The sequence below is a fragment of the Bos indicus x Bos taurus genome, chromosome 14, assembly GCF_003369695.1.
Source record: "Bos indicus x Bos taurus breed Angus x Brahman F1 hybrid chromosome 14, Bos_hybrid_MaternalHap_v2.0, whole genome shotgun sequence".
Lineage (NCBI taxonomy): Eukaryota > Metazoa > Chordata > Mammalia > Artiodactyla > Bovidae > Bos > Bos indicus x Bos taurus.
The window spans coordinates 82,085,317-82,100,386 of NC_040089.1; the positions used below are offsets into that span (position 1 = coordinate 82,085,317).

The 15,070-nt window shown below is 49.4% G+C and overlaps 1 protein-coding gene across 1 annotated transcript in view; it reads right to left on the reverse strand.

Annotated features, from left to right (window-relative positions):
* The window catches only part of SNTB1 (syntrophin beta 1), a 139,334-nt gene that overhangs the window by 21,556 nt on the left and 102,708 nt on the right, over window positions 1-15,070 (reverse strand). Inside the window, exon 3 of the mRNA XM_027561706.1 lies at window positions 8,725-8,864. Within this exon, the coding sequence (XP_027417507.1) occupies window positions 8,725-8,864 (140 nt within the window). The remainder of the gene's footprint in view (window positions 1-8,724; window positions 8,865-15,070) is intronic.

Sequence of the window (15,070 nt, forward strand, 5' to 3'; positions counted from 1 at the left end):
CCACCCTTACTTGGGGCCCGACAGTCAACAGTCTCCAGGGAAGACAGGAAGGGGCAGAATCCCAAACAAGCCCTGAACCATCAGACAGGAAGGGCTGTCCAAGAATGAGCCTGCTGTCCCTTGGCCAGGAGTCACAGAACTCCTGTCTCACTGCACCTTCTAAACTTCTTCCATCTGAATATGGTGGTAAAGGAATCAGGCCAGGTCCCAGCTCTCAGAAAGGGACATCATTAGGGATACTGAGTGTAAGCCAAGGCCCGTTAAACAAAGGGGAGTGAGCCCGAAGCAGACTGGAGCCCAGTTCCGACCGAGGCCCATCCAGGTCCACTTTTAGAGCCACGGGAGCGTCTGCCACGCATTCCCCGCGGCAGCACTCAGGACCAGCTTTGTGCTGTGAAGTTAAGGGCTTCGGGTCCCTATTTCCATCCCACACTTCCTTGTCCCTACAAACAAACCCACAACTCTTCCTTAGCCCCACCCTCACAGCTCAGCGACTTTGGTTTAAGACACTACAAGTCCTTGGTAAACGCAGTATCACGTGTAGGGTCAAACAGACCCAATTCCTTTTCAGCCATTCATGCATTAATGCCAATTACTTTCTCCAGTAGTAACAACTGCTGGCGTTTATCCATCACTTATTACATCTGTTACATGCTGAATGCTTACACTCACTTAAGAGCGATTGAGAAGTCCATCTTATCAATAACTGGAAGAGCAGAAGTTACTATTACTGCTTCCTGTAGATGAGGAGACTTGGATCTGGAGAAACTGATATTAATACTTTGCCCCATTACAAGCAGAAGTCTCAGAATCTGACTCCTGGTTTGATCCCAAAGTCCATGCATCTCCTCGCTCAGCTAATCCCCCGACACATCTGAAGGGCTCCCGCACGGGCTCGAGTGAGGGCAGGGGTGGCACCAGACACGCGGAGACACACGCAGCGGACGGAGTGAGGGCCAACCCCACACTTCTCAGTCTGACACAACATGGGTTCGCGGGCACGCGGCTCCTTCTGTGCGGCCCGAGAGGAAGCCCGTGGAACATGCCTGCGCCCTCCAAGAGGAAGGGGCCTCCCAGGCTTCAAGTGAAAACCACAGGCTGATTACAATTTAAAGTTTGACAGATGCAATTGGCCAGCCTTTCCCAGTGGAAAGCATTCCTAAAACGTCTGCGCCCGCCTGAGGTGGCAGCTACTTTTAGCACTTAGAAACAGTTAGCTCCTAAGGCACCAGATTCCCGGACACGTTGAGTACCAACGCTGCACGTCTCCGGCTCCCGAGTGACGTCCGAGGGGAGCAGAGCGAGTTCGCTGGTTGGTTTCCTTCTGCTCCTCTAAAGGGACAGGTTGGGAAACTGGGCTGGGAGTAGCGGCATTCTTTTTACAAGCTCTGTGCCTCTGAACTTTTCCCCAACGCCTGGGACGGGGTGGGCAGAATTTTGGGGTTATACTTCTAGAATTCCAGAAATATTGCGACCTGAATCCTGGTTCTCTGTAGACCGATCTCACTTGCCAACGATGACGACAGTGGCAAAAGACCTTGTGCATCACTCTGTATGCGCAAGGATACCTTCCTTTTTTTAATGTTCGGCAACATCAAATAGGCTTTGGCTAAGCAAAAAAAAAAAAAGCTTTCCCAAGCCTCATAAAAAGCCGGGGGATGAGAGTAGCTGCCATGAGCAGCACCATCAGGGCACAGAGACACCACGGAATGTTGTCAGTGGAAGAACTGACTGCCTGGAAACTTCTCTGTGGCAGCTGACACCAAGACCACTGTGAGCATTTGTAGTGCCTCTGCCTTGAAACACAATCACACTTTCATCTTCCAGAAAAATATAAATTTGATATGCCTGGAACCCGCACCCCCCCACCCCAAAAAAAAGAACCACAAACAAATCAGCAAGTCAACTATGAAATGTGTGAGCTGAGGAACAATTTTAGAAGAAATCTGTTTCCTACTGGCTACAGTCCCAAACAGTTCTTCTGCAAGAGAAAAGACCCTCTGGCGTTCTGACTGACGCTTTCCAGGACTGCCAAGATGAAGGCTCGAGGACCCTCCTTGCCAGCCTTGCTGCGTGCAGCACATTGAATTCGGCCGTGCTGGAGTCAGTGCAATGGGCTGAGTTCTGCCCCAGCCGTCAGTTCATACAGGCAGGCTCCAGTCTACAGTGTGATTGTATTTAGAGACAGAACCAAGGGCATTAAGGTTAAGTGAGGTCACAAGGGTGGGGCCCTGCTCTGATGGGATTAGTGTCCTTGTAAGAAGAGACCCCATAGAGCTCAAGTTTTCTCTCCTCAGGAACACAAGGAAGTCGTGTGGCCATGCACATTAAGATGACGGCGTCTGCAAACCCAGAGAGCTCTCGGGACTTGCCTGGGGGCCTAGTGATTAGGCCTCTGCGCTCTGATCCCTAGCCAGGAAACTAAGATCCTGATGCAACACACATATACACACAAAATACAGCATTTCTCACCAGAAACAAACCATGCTGCTAGCCTGATCTTAGATCCCCAGCTGCCAGAACTGTGAGAACTGATTACTGATCTATGGTATTTCGTTGTGGCCATGGTCAGGCACTATGCTGACCAAGTCTGTACCTGAGTCAGTGCTGTGTAGCAGCGATCCGTTGCTGGGCACCGTGCAGTCATTCGGAGGAAGCTGAGGGAGAGGGCGAAGGACCAGTGGAAAGTGCCATAAGACGGAAGAGCCCGGAAGCCATATGCACATTCCGGGACCTGCTGATGACTCTGTGGGCACCTGGATCCAGGACAGCCTTCGAACTGACTCACCAGTGGTCATCACTGCCTGAAGCAAAATGCTGCTTCTGAAGAACACAGAGGACAAAGGCCTCGTCCTGGTTACGGCGTTTCCTGCCCGCCAGGAACCCTGGAGCCAGTAGAGTCTTCTGAACCAGGGGCTCTCCTCTGCCCACATCAGAAGCACCCGGAGGGCTTGTGCCCTCACAGGTGGGCTGGGCCCCAGTCCCGGAGTTCCTGATTTAATTCCTCTGAAGTGGGATGGAGCATTTGCAATGTGCCCCAAGTTCCCCGGCAGTGCTCACATTCTGGCTGGCAATGACACTTTGAGAGCCCCTGGTCCAAGTCCTGGGCGTAAACTCCAGGTCTTAGAGAGTCCCCAGCTCTGTGCTCACTCTGCTGTAGGATCTGAACAGCTCTCTATTCATGACTAAGTTGTCAGGAGCACTAAGGAAAGATTTATATGATCCACTCAGCAAATTCGAAGAGCCATCTGATCTTCAGGGAATAGGAAATATGCTCCTGGCAGGCTGCAGAGAATGGTGCAGTTGTTATTCAGTCACTCCATCATGTCTGACTCTTTGCGACCCCATGGACTGCAGCACACCAGGCCTCCCTGTCCTTCACTATCTCCTGGAGATCACTCAAACTCATGTCCATTGAGTCGGTGATGCCATCCAACCATCTCATCCTCTGTCGCCCCTTCTCCTCCCACCTTTAATCTTTCCCAGCATCAGGGTCTTTTCCAGTGAGTCAGCTCTTCGAATCATATGGCCAAAGTATTGGAGTTTCAGCTTCCATATCAGTCCTTCCAATGAACACGCAGGACTGATTTCCTTTAGGATTGACTGGTTGGATCTCTAGTCTCCTGCACTGCAGGCATATTCTTAACCATCTGAGCCACCATTCTGGCTTTACTGAATGGTGGTTCAGGAGGTGCATTCAGGGCTTCCCTGGTGGTCTAGTGGTGAAGAGTTTGCCTGCCAATGCAGGGTGTATGGGTCCGATACCTGGTCTGGGAAGATTCCACATGTCACAGGGCAACTAAGCCGTGTGCCCAACTACTGAGGCCTGAGCGCCTAGAGCCTGTGTCCACGAGAGAAGCCTTCACACTGCGACGGGAGAGTAGCTCCCGCGTACTGCACGTAGCAACGGAGACCTAGAGCAGCTGAAACTACATAAATCTTTAAAAAACAGAAAGTGGATTCAGAATCGGAATTCCGGGCCTGTCTCTCACCAGCTGTACAGCTGTGGGCAAGTCACATAACATCCTAGTTCCTCACTTTACTTCTCTGTGACACAGGAAGAAAACCTAAAGCTCGTGGGGCTGCGAGGGTTAAACGTGGTACCTGTGCACTACATCTGAAGCTTGTTAAGCACAGACTCCTGACTCCTAACCTGGGCCTGCTGAGCCAGGATGTCCAGGGCAGAGTGCTTGGGGCCAGAATCGTTAATGGACAGCCAGGTGATTAAGTTGAGCAAGTTTTGCAAAGTCAGGTAGAATCCATGTAAAGCTGTTGGCTTTGTCTATGCTCCTTCCACAAAGGTCAGCCACGGGTTTATTAGCAGCTGGGTCTAGCTATTTGCAGATGGTATATAATGGACTTCCTGATAAAGTTACCCAGGATGATTAATTAGCAGACACCCTAACCTATAATAAAACTTTAGACGATGTGGCTCTGCATCTACAAATAAAAGTTGAGTGAACTACACATTTAAGATTCGTGTATAGCACTGTTTATAAATAATACCTTAAGAGAAGGTCTTCAAAAGAAATTTTAAAAAGACACGACTCCCCTTCTTCGGAAAAATAATGCTACTAGACAGGCTATGTGCCTGAATGCTTATATACCAAGCGCACAGAGCCACAGGTGCGTGCATGGAACACACGAGAAGTAAGTGAAAGAGTCACTCGATGAATTTCAACATGAGGTTGGGGAGCAGCCTTCCTTCCCAGAGGAAGTGCTGGGGTGCCTTCTGTGGTGGGAGGATCGGGGTTTCCCTGGGTGTCTGCCACGCCTGGCCTCCCATCTCAGATGAAACGGAGCGGGGCCCTGTGGTCCTTGCCCCAACCCACGTCCCCTGCCTGCCTCTTGTGTGTGGAAAACTCCAGTCAAAGGAGAGGTTTAATCAGAGAAGTGCAAAATGAGGAAATAACGGAAAACAGTCCATGAGACTAAATACTAACAACGCAGTCATGAGGCATGGTCAAGGGTCTTCAGTTCTTTCTCGAGGGCTGCAGATAATATTCTGAGATATATCCTGTGAGCAGTCTTATCGATTCTAGACCACCAGGTGGGAGAAGTTAGCTACACGATAACCAGACGTTACCCAGGACACGAGCTGCCACAGGTCTGAGAACTGGCCTCAGAGAAATGAGAACAAATGGCCCCAGAACTGAAGATGAACTGTCCCTGAAACCACCAAGACGAGGCCCGTCAGACCACTGAGGGCCAATCTGAAGAGCGGCCAGAGCTGCAGGCACTGTTTCTGCAGGCCCCCCGCCCAGTCCGTCTGTGAGAGCGCTCACCGCTTGTCAGGGGAGGACTGGGCCTTTGCACAGACGTCCACTCCCGCCCCCACCGCCGGCATCTGACATAAAGCAAACTTTCGACCAACCTGGCCTGTTTATTGGGTTTTGAGCACAAGCACCCGGACCCATCACACACCCTCCAGTAACAGGAGAACCGGCCTGCCGCGCAGGGAGACTGTCAACCTTCAGGGCGGGATGCTGCTCCCAGCCTGGGGCTGCGTCTCTGCTGTGATCACACGGGGAGATGCCGGGGTCGTTTTCCTCACTGTTTCCCAAAAGTCTTTTTCTAGACACACGCACAGGGTCCAGGGGGGAAGTTAGCCAGGACCGACGCAGGCAAAGCATGGGAGCTGATGAGCAAGTGAAAGGTCAGTTAAAAGCCCTTTCCCTAAAGTGCATCCCCCCGCTGGGCTGGGCAGAGGGCAGCTTTCGACCAAGTGCGTGAACAGATGGGACTGGGAAGGAGCGAGGTGCAGTGACCCCAGGCTAAGCCCTGTCCTGGGAGAGAAAGCGAGGATGGAAGTCCAGCTCCTCCATTTCCAGGATTGCAGGCGGCGCTGAAGGAAGGAGAGGCTCCCAGTGCAGCCTCCACATCTTAGCTGCCTCCTGGGCTTCCAGCGGAGGTCAGGGCACAATTACGGGCTCATGGGGCTGATTCAGACACATCAAGATGAGCTCTTCTGCAGTTCAGCGGTCAGTAATCTGGGAGAGGGTGGCAAGATGGGAAGTCAAGCATCCCCAGCACGTCTCCTTTATATTTAGATGGCAGACCCTGATTTTTTTCCTTCTTTTTAAAGCCTTTATTGAACTTGTTACAACATTGCTCCCATTTTATGCTTTGGTTTTTTGGCCGCGAGGCAGGTGGGGCTTAGCTTCCCAACCAGGATCCAATCCACACCCCCTACCATCAGCAGCGGAAGGCGAGGTCTTAACCACTGGGCCCCCAGGGAAGCCCCTGGATGCCGGTCTTTTCAAATGTTGCATCGTCTGTTCTAAGTGAGCGCAGTTTGCACCGAGTGGGAATCCCATCTTCTGTCTCCACATTGGGCGCAGCTCGTGGTTTGAAGCGATTGGTGTGATTTGCTCATAATGAGACCTGACACGGCACGGCTGGCGAGTCTACGACAGGTGCTTCCGGTGCCACCGACAGCTACCCAGCTACCAACCGCTGTGTCTATGTGCCCGCCCCCTTCAGGGGGCTTTGCTTTTGTATGAGTTCATATGCTGAGGCTGAAACTCCAATACTTTGGCCACCTGATGCGAAGACCTGACTCATGGGAAAAGACCCTGATGCTGGGAAAGCCTGAGGGCAGGAGGAGAAGGGGACGACAGAGGGTGAGATGGTTGGACAGCATCACTGATGCAATGGACGTGAGTTTGAGCAAGCTCTGGGTGTTGGTGATGGACAGGGAGGCCTGGTGTGCTGCAGTCCATGGGGTCACAAAGAGCCCCAGGAGCCCAGCTTGTGCCGACAGCCTGCAGAGCCTGGAGGATGAACCCCTCCGGTGGCTTGAGCTGCTGGCAGGCTGCTTGGGACAAATTCCGAGGGAGTCATGTATGCTCTAGGGCACTGCTGTCCAACAGAACGTGCTGTGACGGTGGAGTTGCTCTAGATCCACGCTGTGCAAAACGGCAGACACCGGCCCCAACTGCTGAATCCTCGAAATGTGGCCAGTGCGATCCAGGAACTGAATATTTAAAATCCTGAATCAATAAGTACACGCACACAGGAATGAAAAAGCAGCCTCCACTAGTCAGAATACTCAGAAACTGAGAGACAAAAGCTATGTGTTAAGGTAAGTTTTATTTTCAAGTTGCCTGAAAAGTACCTAGAAACTTTACGTTCTTTAAACTTTTGTTCCTGAAAACCGTTTCAAGAGGTCCAAGAGTCCAATATATCTTAGTAACTGGAAGACAGTGACTGTGGTCTAATCTTTCTTTGATTTCATCACAGGGATGTCTCAGAACCTGAACACCAGTGCCCATGGATGAAGAACATGGATATTAACTGTGGAAAGTGACAGGGATTGGGCTGAATTTGAACGAAGCCCAAGGAACAGCCCGAATCTTTGCAGGAGCATCGTAGGATATTTGTATTCTGATTATTGAGGTTTTATTGAAACACAAACAGTATTTTAATAGTTACCCTGCCAAGATTTTTGAGGCTTAAGAGACTAAAAAATTAAACTACTGTTTTACTTCATTTTATTTACTTGATGAATGTCTAAGTGATCTAGGCCTGGTTCCCAGCCCCTGAAGGCTTCCTCTACTTACCTCTGAGGCCAACAGTGGGTACTTTCAGGATACCCTTCCTGTTCCACATCGCCAACCATGAGGTAAGTAGGAGGGAGCTCAGGGAGCTTCAGCCCTGCTCACGGGTACTCTCAGGGTACTCTTGCTGTTCCCCGTCACCAACCACGAGGAAAGTAGGAGAGCGTTCGGGGAGCTTCACCTCGGCTCACTATGGTCGCTTTGATTTTTGTGGCACTTCTGCTCTGCTACTGGGGCTCGTTCTCTTCTTGCACCTGAGCTTTGACTATAACCCGTTTGGCATCTCAATCCATTCAGATAGGAGAAGCCATCTCGACTGTCTCTCTCACCCAGAACAGACGCCCCCAAACCTCAGTTCACTGCGCTGTCGGTTGGACAAACTCCTTTCAGAGCCCGCCCCACATTGTTCAGTAATTCATTCTACGGACGTTTAAGGGCCCCAAGTTGCCAGCAGCTATGCCAGCAGGGGCCACAAACATCATGGACACAAAGCTTCTAGGTAGGGAAAGAGACACAGCGGGAGTGATGAAAACTAAACCATTATCAGAAAGCATACACAGAGAGCCGGCGGCAGGAGCCAGGTCTGAAAGCAGGGGTCTGTTCTGAGGTGCTCCGGCGCTCAGGATACGGGACTGTAGAGAAGGCACTGAAGCACATGCTGCGTTAGGATCAAAAGTCTCAACACTGAAGGTGCTGAGCAGCAGACAGACCCCCGCAGCCCCACCTCCAGGGGAAGCGCCCCGCAACTGCAGGAGGACTTGCTGCGGGGTCTCCTGCTGACCGAGCTTCAAAAAGCACAGTGGGACATCCCCACGTGACATTCTTTGTGCCACCAAGGGAAGACCCTTACTTGATTCCACTTGAACTCAAGAGTAGGCACACGTGTGCAGCTCATCTCCAGGTGGACGGGATGGAGGCCCAGGAAGGCCACTAGGCCGGGCACATGTCACTGCCTCTCCATTAGGAGGAAAGGGCTTTGTGCTGCCCTGTGTATGGTCAGAAATGATAATTAATCTAAGTGGCTAAAAATGTGTGCCTACATTCTGGAGGAACTCTCAGTTCCTGCTGCAAGAGGAAGCAGTAATATCACATGTTGAAATAATTATCATTGATTAAAAGATTCAAACAGCAAACTCCTCACACCCAGACACAAGACCATGGCTACCTGGTGGCAAGAAGTGGGTACGTGTGAACTGGGCTGAACCAGGCTTCCTTTCTCCGTGGCATGCTGTCGTAAATAAGAAGGTCCTTCTCCGTCAGTACAACCAGGGCTGGCCTCCACCGCTTCTCGCTGTCCCCGGGCACCTGAAACAGAAGGCAGAGAACCATCAAGCAACAGCCTGAGACGAGAGAAAAGGAGAAGCTGGCAGCTCCCCGTAAGAAGGCCCCACAGAACAAGTATCTTTTGGTTCAGGCCGAGTGCCCAGGTGGCTCAGTGAATCTGCCGCCAGTGCAGGACGCACAGGAGATGCCGGTCCATCCCTGGGTCGGAAGATCCCCTGGAGGAGGAAATGGCAACCTGCTCCAGTATTCTCGCCAGGAGAATCCCAGGGACAGAGGAGCCTGGCGGCCCCAGTCCATGGGATTGCAAACAGCTGGACACGATGCACGCATGGAAAATCAAAGTGAGGGTAGACCATTCACGGTTGCAGGATGCTGGGTCCTTGAAAATATGGTTTCTCAAGGGCCCTGGTTTACAGTCAGGGCTGCCAAGAAGTAGCCGGCAGCCAATGCCTGCTGCTGACTCTCACCTGCCAGTCAGCACAGACACCTCTACTCATGGCAGGGCGACATGTGTGGGGGAAGAAGCACTCCCACGTGGCCCTCTGATAGAGTTTACTGCTTTTATTATGAAACGGTAGGTCTGAAAACTTCTGAATCAATATCCAGAGACTCTTAAAATGCAGCAAACGTCTGTCTGCGCCGGCGTGAGGCATCACAGCTCTTCCAAAAGCCATTCGCTGTTTGATTCTTTCTGTGATTCAGGCACCATCTTGAAATTCTCTTGGTCTGTTCAATGTTTATTTCCATTCATGGCAAATACTTCTGTAACTCAAGGGCTGAGATGACCTGGCAGGGATCCAAGACGATTCAAACATTGGCTGGATGTTTGGACCAGATGACCTTTAAGGCTCCTTTCAATCCTAAGGCTGAGCCTGTGGAGCTCAGCTCTTATTTCATGGGTCATCCCTCCTCTGCCCAGTGTTGATTTGACCAAACTCCCTAAGTGTTCTTCCATCTATGGAAATGCCTTCCTTCCCATTGGAACTCTGGGAGTAAATCTCTCTGATCAGTTTGGAAAAGCTCGATACTCCAGCCTTGCTACTCAAAGCACGGATCATGTTCTAGCGGCGTCGGCATCACCTGGACACTTGCGAGGAATTCAGAATCTCGGCCCATCCAAGACCTATTGAATCAGCCTCTGCATTTTCACCAGGTCTTCAGGGGTTCATATGCTCATTAAAGATAAGAAACACTGCTCTACATGAGGTTAAGGTTGTCTTTGACTCTGGCAACTAATCCAGTGAGGATCCAACTCTCTCATAATGAACCACTCTCCCACATCGACTCAGAATGAAAGGAAACAGTGAACTAAGTAAACAAACTAATCAGGAAGCTAAATAAATGATAAAGCTAATTTCTCCTGCCCTGTTCTTATCATTACCTTTTCTTAAGTGCCTCAGTGAGATCTGTGTTGAGTGGAAGCAAGTGTGTGCGGCTTTAGAAATGACTGATCAAAAAAGACGATGGCAGGATGATACAATGGCTGTAGCTTGCAGGCTGCCTGAATCTGAGACCCTGCTCCCTTATTCATTGCCTGTGTGACTTGGGGCAAGTTGTTATTCTCTGTGCTTCTGTTTCCTCCCTGATAATGATAACATCAATATACAACAGTATATTCTGGAACTAGAAGCCCTGGACATAAATCAGCTCCACCCTGTGCTGCGAGATCCCACGAGATCATGTGATATTGAGCAAGTCAGCTAATCTCTTTGTATCTCCGTTTCTGTATCTGTGAAATGGGGAAATAATAGGACCTATAGAGGGTTGGTGTGAAGATTGAGTTAAAATGTCTAAAATGTAGAATAAACACCATTTAGAGCTTGTTTATGGATATGAGATCAAACCAGTCCATCCTGAAGGAAATCAGTCCTGAATATTCATTGGAAAGACTCATGCTAAAGCTGAAACTCCAGCACTTTGGCCACATGATACGAAGAACTGACTCATTGGAAAAGACCCTGATGCTGGGAAAGATTGGGGGCAGGAGGAGAAGGGGACGACAGAGGATGAGATGGCTGGATGGCATCACCGACTCAATGAACATGAGTGAGTAAACTTCAAGGGGTTGGTGATGGACAGGGAGGCCTGGCGTGCTGCAGTCCATGGGGTCGCAAAGAGTCAGACATGCCTGAGCGACCGAACGACAACAACAGGAAGAGCCTGTTCAGTAGCATGGCCCTCATGAGACTGCATGCAGATCAAATGGGACAGTGCACGTTACGTCCTGCACACGGTACCTGGCAGATGGTGAAACTCAGGGTGAGAAAACTGTGGAAGACTCACTGATGTTTAAACTTCTCAGAAAAAGGTATTCTTTGGAAACGGCAACAATGTGACAAACAACTGACTTTCCTTGGGAAAATGCTAAGGCAAGCCAAGAACACCTTCCGTGCTGACAATTTCAATTCCTTCTCCTCCAGGAAGAATTCATTGCACAATGATCACTTTGCTTGTTTAATGCCCTTCTTCCAACAATTCCAAATAAGAGTTTCCTTTTTAGAATGAAGAAATGCCCTGTAAAGTTATTAATACTAGAATATGAATGACTGCCTGGCTTATTTTCTCCTTTATGCACTTTATGCATACAAAAAATTGAGCTCTAGCTTATTGCTTTTTCCAGAAGAACAACAGCATCTTCAAGGGATCAAAGTGAGTTGATAGAAAAAGGAAAGTACCAGACTGTACAAGGTGAATAAGCTATGGTCTCAGGGCATAAAGTGTTCAGGGGTTGGAATAAGTTTTTTCCAGCCTCTACATTAACCATGAAATTAAAACATACTTGCTCCTTGGAAGAAAAGCTATGACAAGCCAAACGGCACATTAAGAAGCAGAGACATCACTTGCCCATAGAGGTTCATATAGTCAAAGCCATGGTTTTTCCACTCGCCATGTACAGATGTGAGAGTTGGACTATAAAGAAAGCTGAGCACTGCAGAATTGACGCTTTTGAACTGTGGTGTTGAAGAAGACTCTTGAGAGTCCCTTAGACTGCAAGGAGATCCGACCAGTCAGTCCTAAAGGCAATCAGTCCTGAATATTCATTGGAAGGACTGATGTTGAAACTGAAGCTCCAATACTTTGGCCACCTGATGCAAAGAGCCGACTCGTTGGAAAAGACCCTGATGTTGGGAAAGACTGAAGGCAGGAGGAGAAGGGGGTGACAGAGGATGAAATATTTGGATGGCATCACTGACTCAATGGACATGAGTTTGAGCAAACTCTGGGAGACAGTGAAGGACAGGGAAGCCTGGCATGCTGCAGTCCACGGGGTCGCAAAGAGTCAGACACAACTGAGCGACTGAACAACAACATTAAACTTAGTAAATTGCTTTTCCAGCTCATTACACAGGACTGGAGAAGCTATAGACAATCTTCCCAAAGTGCCTGTCTTACCTAGTCAGATCTGATCCATTGGCTTTGTCTGGAACCAGTCTCAATGCGAACACAACTAAGCATCCTTATTCAAAAACAATATGAAGTTTGCAAAATAACCCTCAACAGTAAATACCCTCAGCAACATGCAGGTCCTTCTAATGGTGGATCATAAACAGCCCATGTGTCAAGTGGTATATACAGGTATGAACAATTCCAAAGCCCTAGCCACAGTCTGTGGCTTACTAAAAACCTCTGCTGATAGGTTAACTCTGCTACTGGAAGACTCAGAGAGGGCGACCCCACTAACTCTGTGTGCAGAAGGTTCAGATTGATACTACGTGGCTGCTCAAAGGCAACAGAAGGCTGCCCATGAGGACCATTGGCTTTACAAGGAGAGAAAATTCATGTTGACGAGCAGATTTTTAAAACCATATTTTGGGTCACATGAGCTCATACTGTAAAGTCTTTCAAAGACACCTTTATTCAGGTTTGAATATTTAGGCTGTTGTTTGGTGCTAACTTCTATTACAAATCCAAATTTCCTGGCAACCAAAGATTCTCCGATGTTAATGCAACAGTTCCGGGGTTGTGTCTGCATTTTACTGAAATGCGACTCCTGGAACCGGAGAAGGCAATGGCACCCCACTCCAGTACTCTTGCCTGGAAAATCCCACGGATGGAGGAGCCTGGTAGGCTGCAGTCCTTGGTGTCGATAAGAGTCGGGGACGACTGAGGGACTTCACTTTCACTTTTCACTTTCATGAATTGGAGAAGGAAATGGCAACCCACTGCAGTATTCTTGCCTGGAGAATCCCAGGGACAGAGGAGCCTAGTGGGCTGCCGTCTATGGGGTCGCACAGAGTCGGACACGACTGAAGTGACTTAGCAGCCGACTCCTGGAACAGATGTGGCAACTTCCACTGCGACCCCGGCTTCCCGCCACTAGATCTGCATCGAGCAGAGTCTCAAGAACTGATCGTGTTTCTAATGAAGATGGTGAAAGGAAAGAAACAGGGAAACAGACCTGCAATTTGGAAATTATTCTGACACACAAGTGAGCTAAACCCCATAAAGAGTCATCCCACAGTCACCTCTGCAGAGCAGGAGAGACAAGGTTTACAAAATGGCAAGAAGGGTCTAAGAGCAGAAAGAAGTCATTGCTAAGCTTTGAGGGAACAGGGGCTTCCCTGGTGGTCCCGTGGTTAAGAATCTGCTTTGCAATGCAGGGGACGTGGGTTCGATCCCCAGCGGGGGTACTAAGAGCCCACGAGCCGTGGTGCAACTAGAGCCCATGCAACCAGCCTGCAGAGCCGCCATGCTGAACCGCTGGGTCTGAGCACTTGAGGGCCTGCGAGCCACACACACTGCACCTGCGAAGCACAGCTAAGGAGTCCATGCGTTGCAGAGGATCCTGGGTGCGGAGACTAAGACCCGATGCAGCCAAATAAACATTATAAAAAACTAAGAAAATGAGGGAACACACAGATATAAAAGTATGAAGTAAGCATGCTGCACACCTGAAACTTTACACAATGTTCTGCGTCAATTACGTCTCAATTTTAAAAGAGATGTTGAAGGCGGTAGTCATTGACTCCTCAACTTGAGACAGGACTCATAAGTCATCTAGCCATAAAACAAAATGTGGAACAATCGAAAGAGAGTGTGTACAGGGTTGCAGCCTGGTTGGGAATCCCAGATTTTATGCCTTTATCTTCTGACAACTCACACTTCTGAGCAGGGTTCCTAACAAACACTGAAATACAGTTTGAAAACTGCTGACCTCATTTCCTCTACAGTACTTGAAATCTGAAGATTATGTTCAAAGAGATGGTTTTACCAAAATCTCTCCGTGCCCTTTCTGTAGGTGTTTCAAAGAGAAGATGATACTGTTGCCTTTTAGAGCTATACAGATAGAATGAACTCATACACACAGAGGGCTCAGAAAAGCGTCCTGCATACAGTAAGCTGCTGCTGCTGCTGCTAAGTCGCTTCAGTTGTGTCCGACTCTGTGCGACCCCATAGACGGCAGCCACCAGGCTCCCCCGTCCCTGGGATTCTCCAGGCAAGAACACTGGAGTGGGTTGCCATCTCCTCCTCCAATGCATGAAAGTGAAAAGTGAAAGTGAAGTCGCTCAGTCCTGTCCGACTCCTAGCAATCCCATGGACTGCAGCCCACCAGGCCCCTCCATCCATGGGATTTTCCAGGCAAGAGTACTGGAGTGGGGTGCCATTGCCTTCTCTGATACAGTAAGCTGCTGCTGCTGCTAAGTCACTTCGGTCGTGTCCGACTCTTCTTGACCTCATGGACTGCAGCCCACCAGGCTCCCCCGTCCCTGGGATTCTCCAGGCAAGAACACTGGACTGGGTTGCCATTTCCTTCTCCAATGCATGAAAGGAAAAGTGAAAGTGAAGTTGCTCAGTCATGTCTGACCCTCAGCGACCCCATGGACTGCAGCCCACCAGGCCCCTCCATCCATGGGATTTTCCAGGCAAGAGTACTGGAGTGGGTGCCACTGCCTTCTCCGACACAGTAAGCAGGCAAGCCTTAAACGTGTTAGCTTTTCTTGTGAACGTTTTGCAGCGTCTAGAAACACTGACTCACTATGTTGTGTGCTTGGAACCATAACGTGCTGCAGGTCAGTTATACTTCAGAGAAACAGACAAACTCATAGAAAGACCAGATTTGTGATTCAGAGGTGGGAGGAAAGGAAGAGGAATTGGAGGAAGACGGTCAAAAGGTACAACTTCCAGTTATAAGGTAAATAAGTGTTAGTGATATGATTAATGTAATTAACATTGCTGTGTGCTATATACGAAAGCTTTTAAGATAGCAAATACTAAGAGCTCTCATC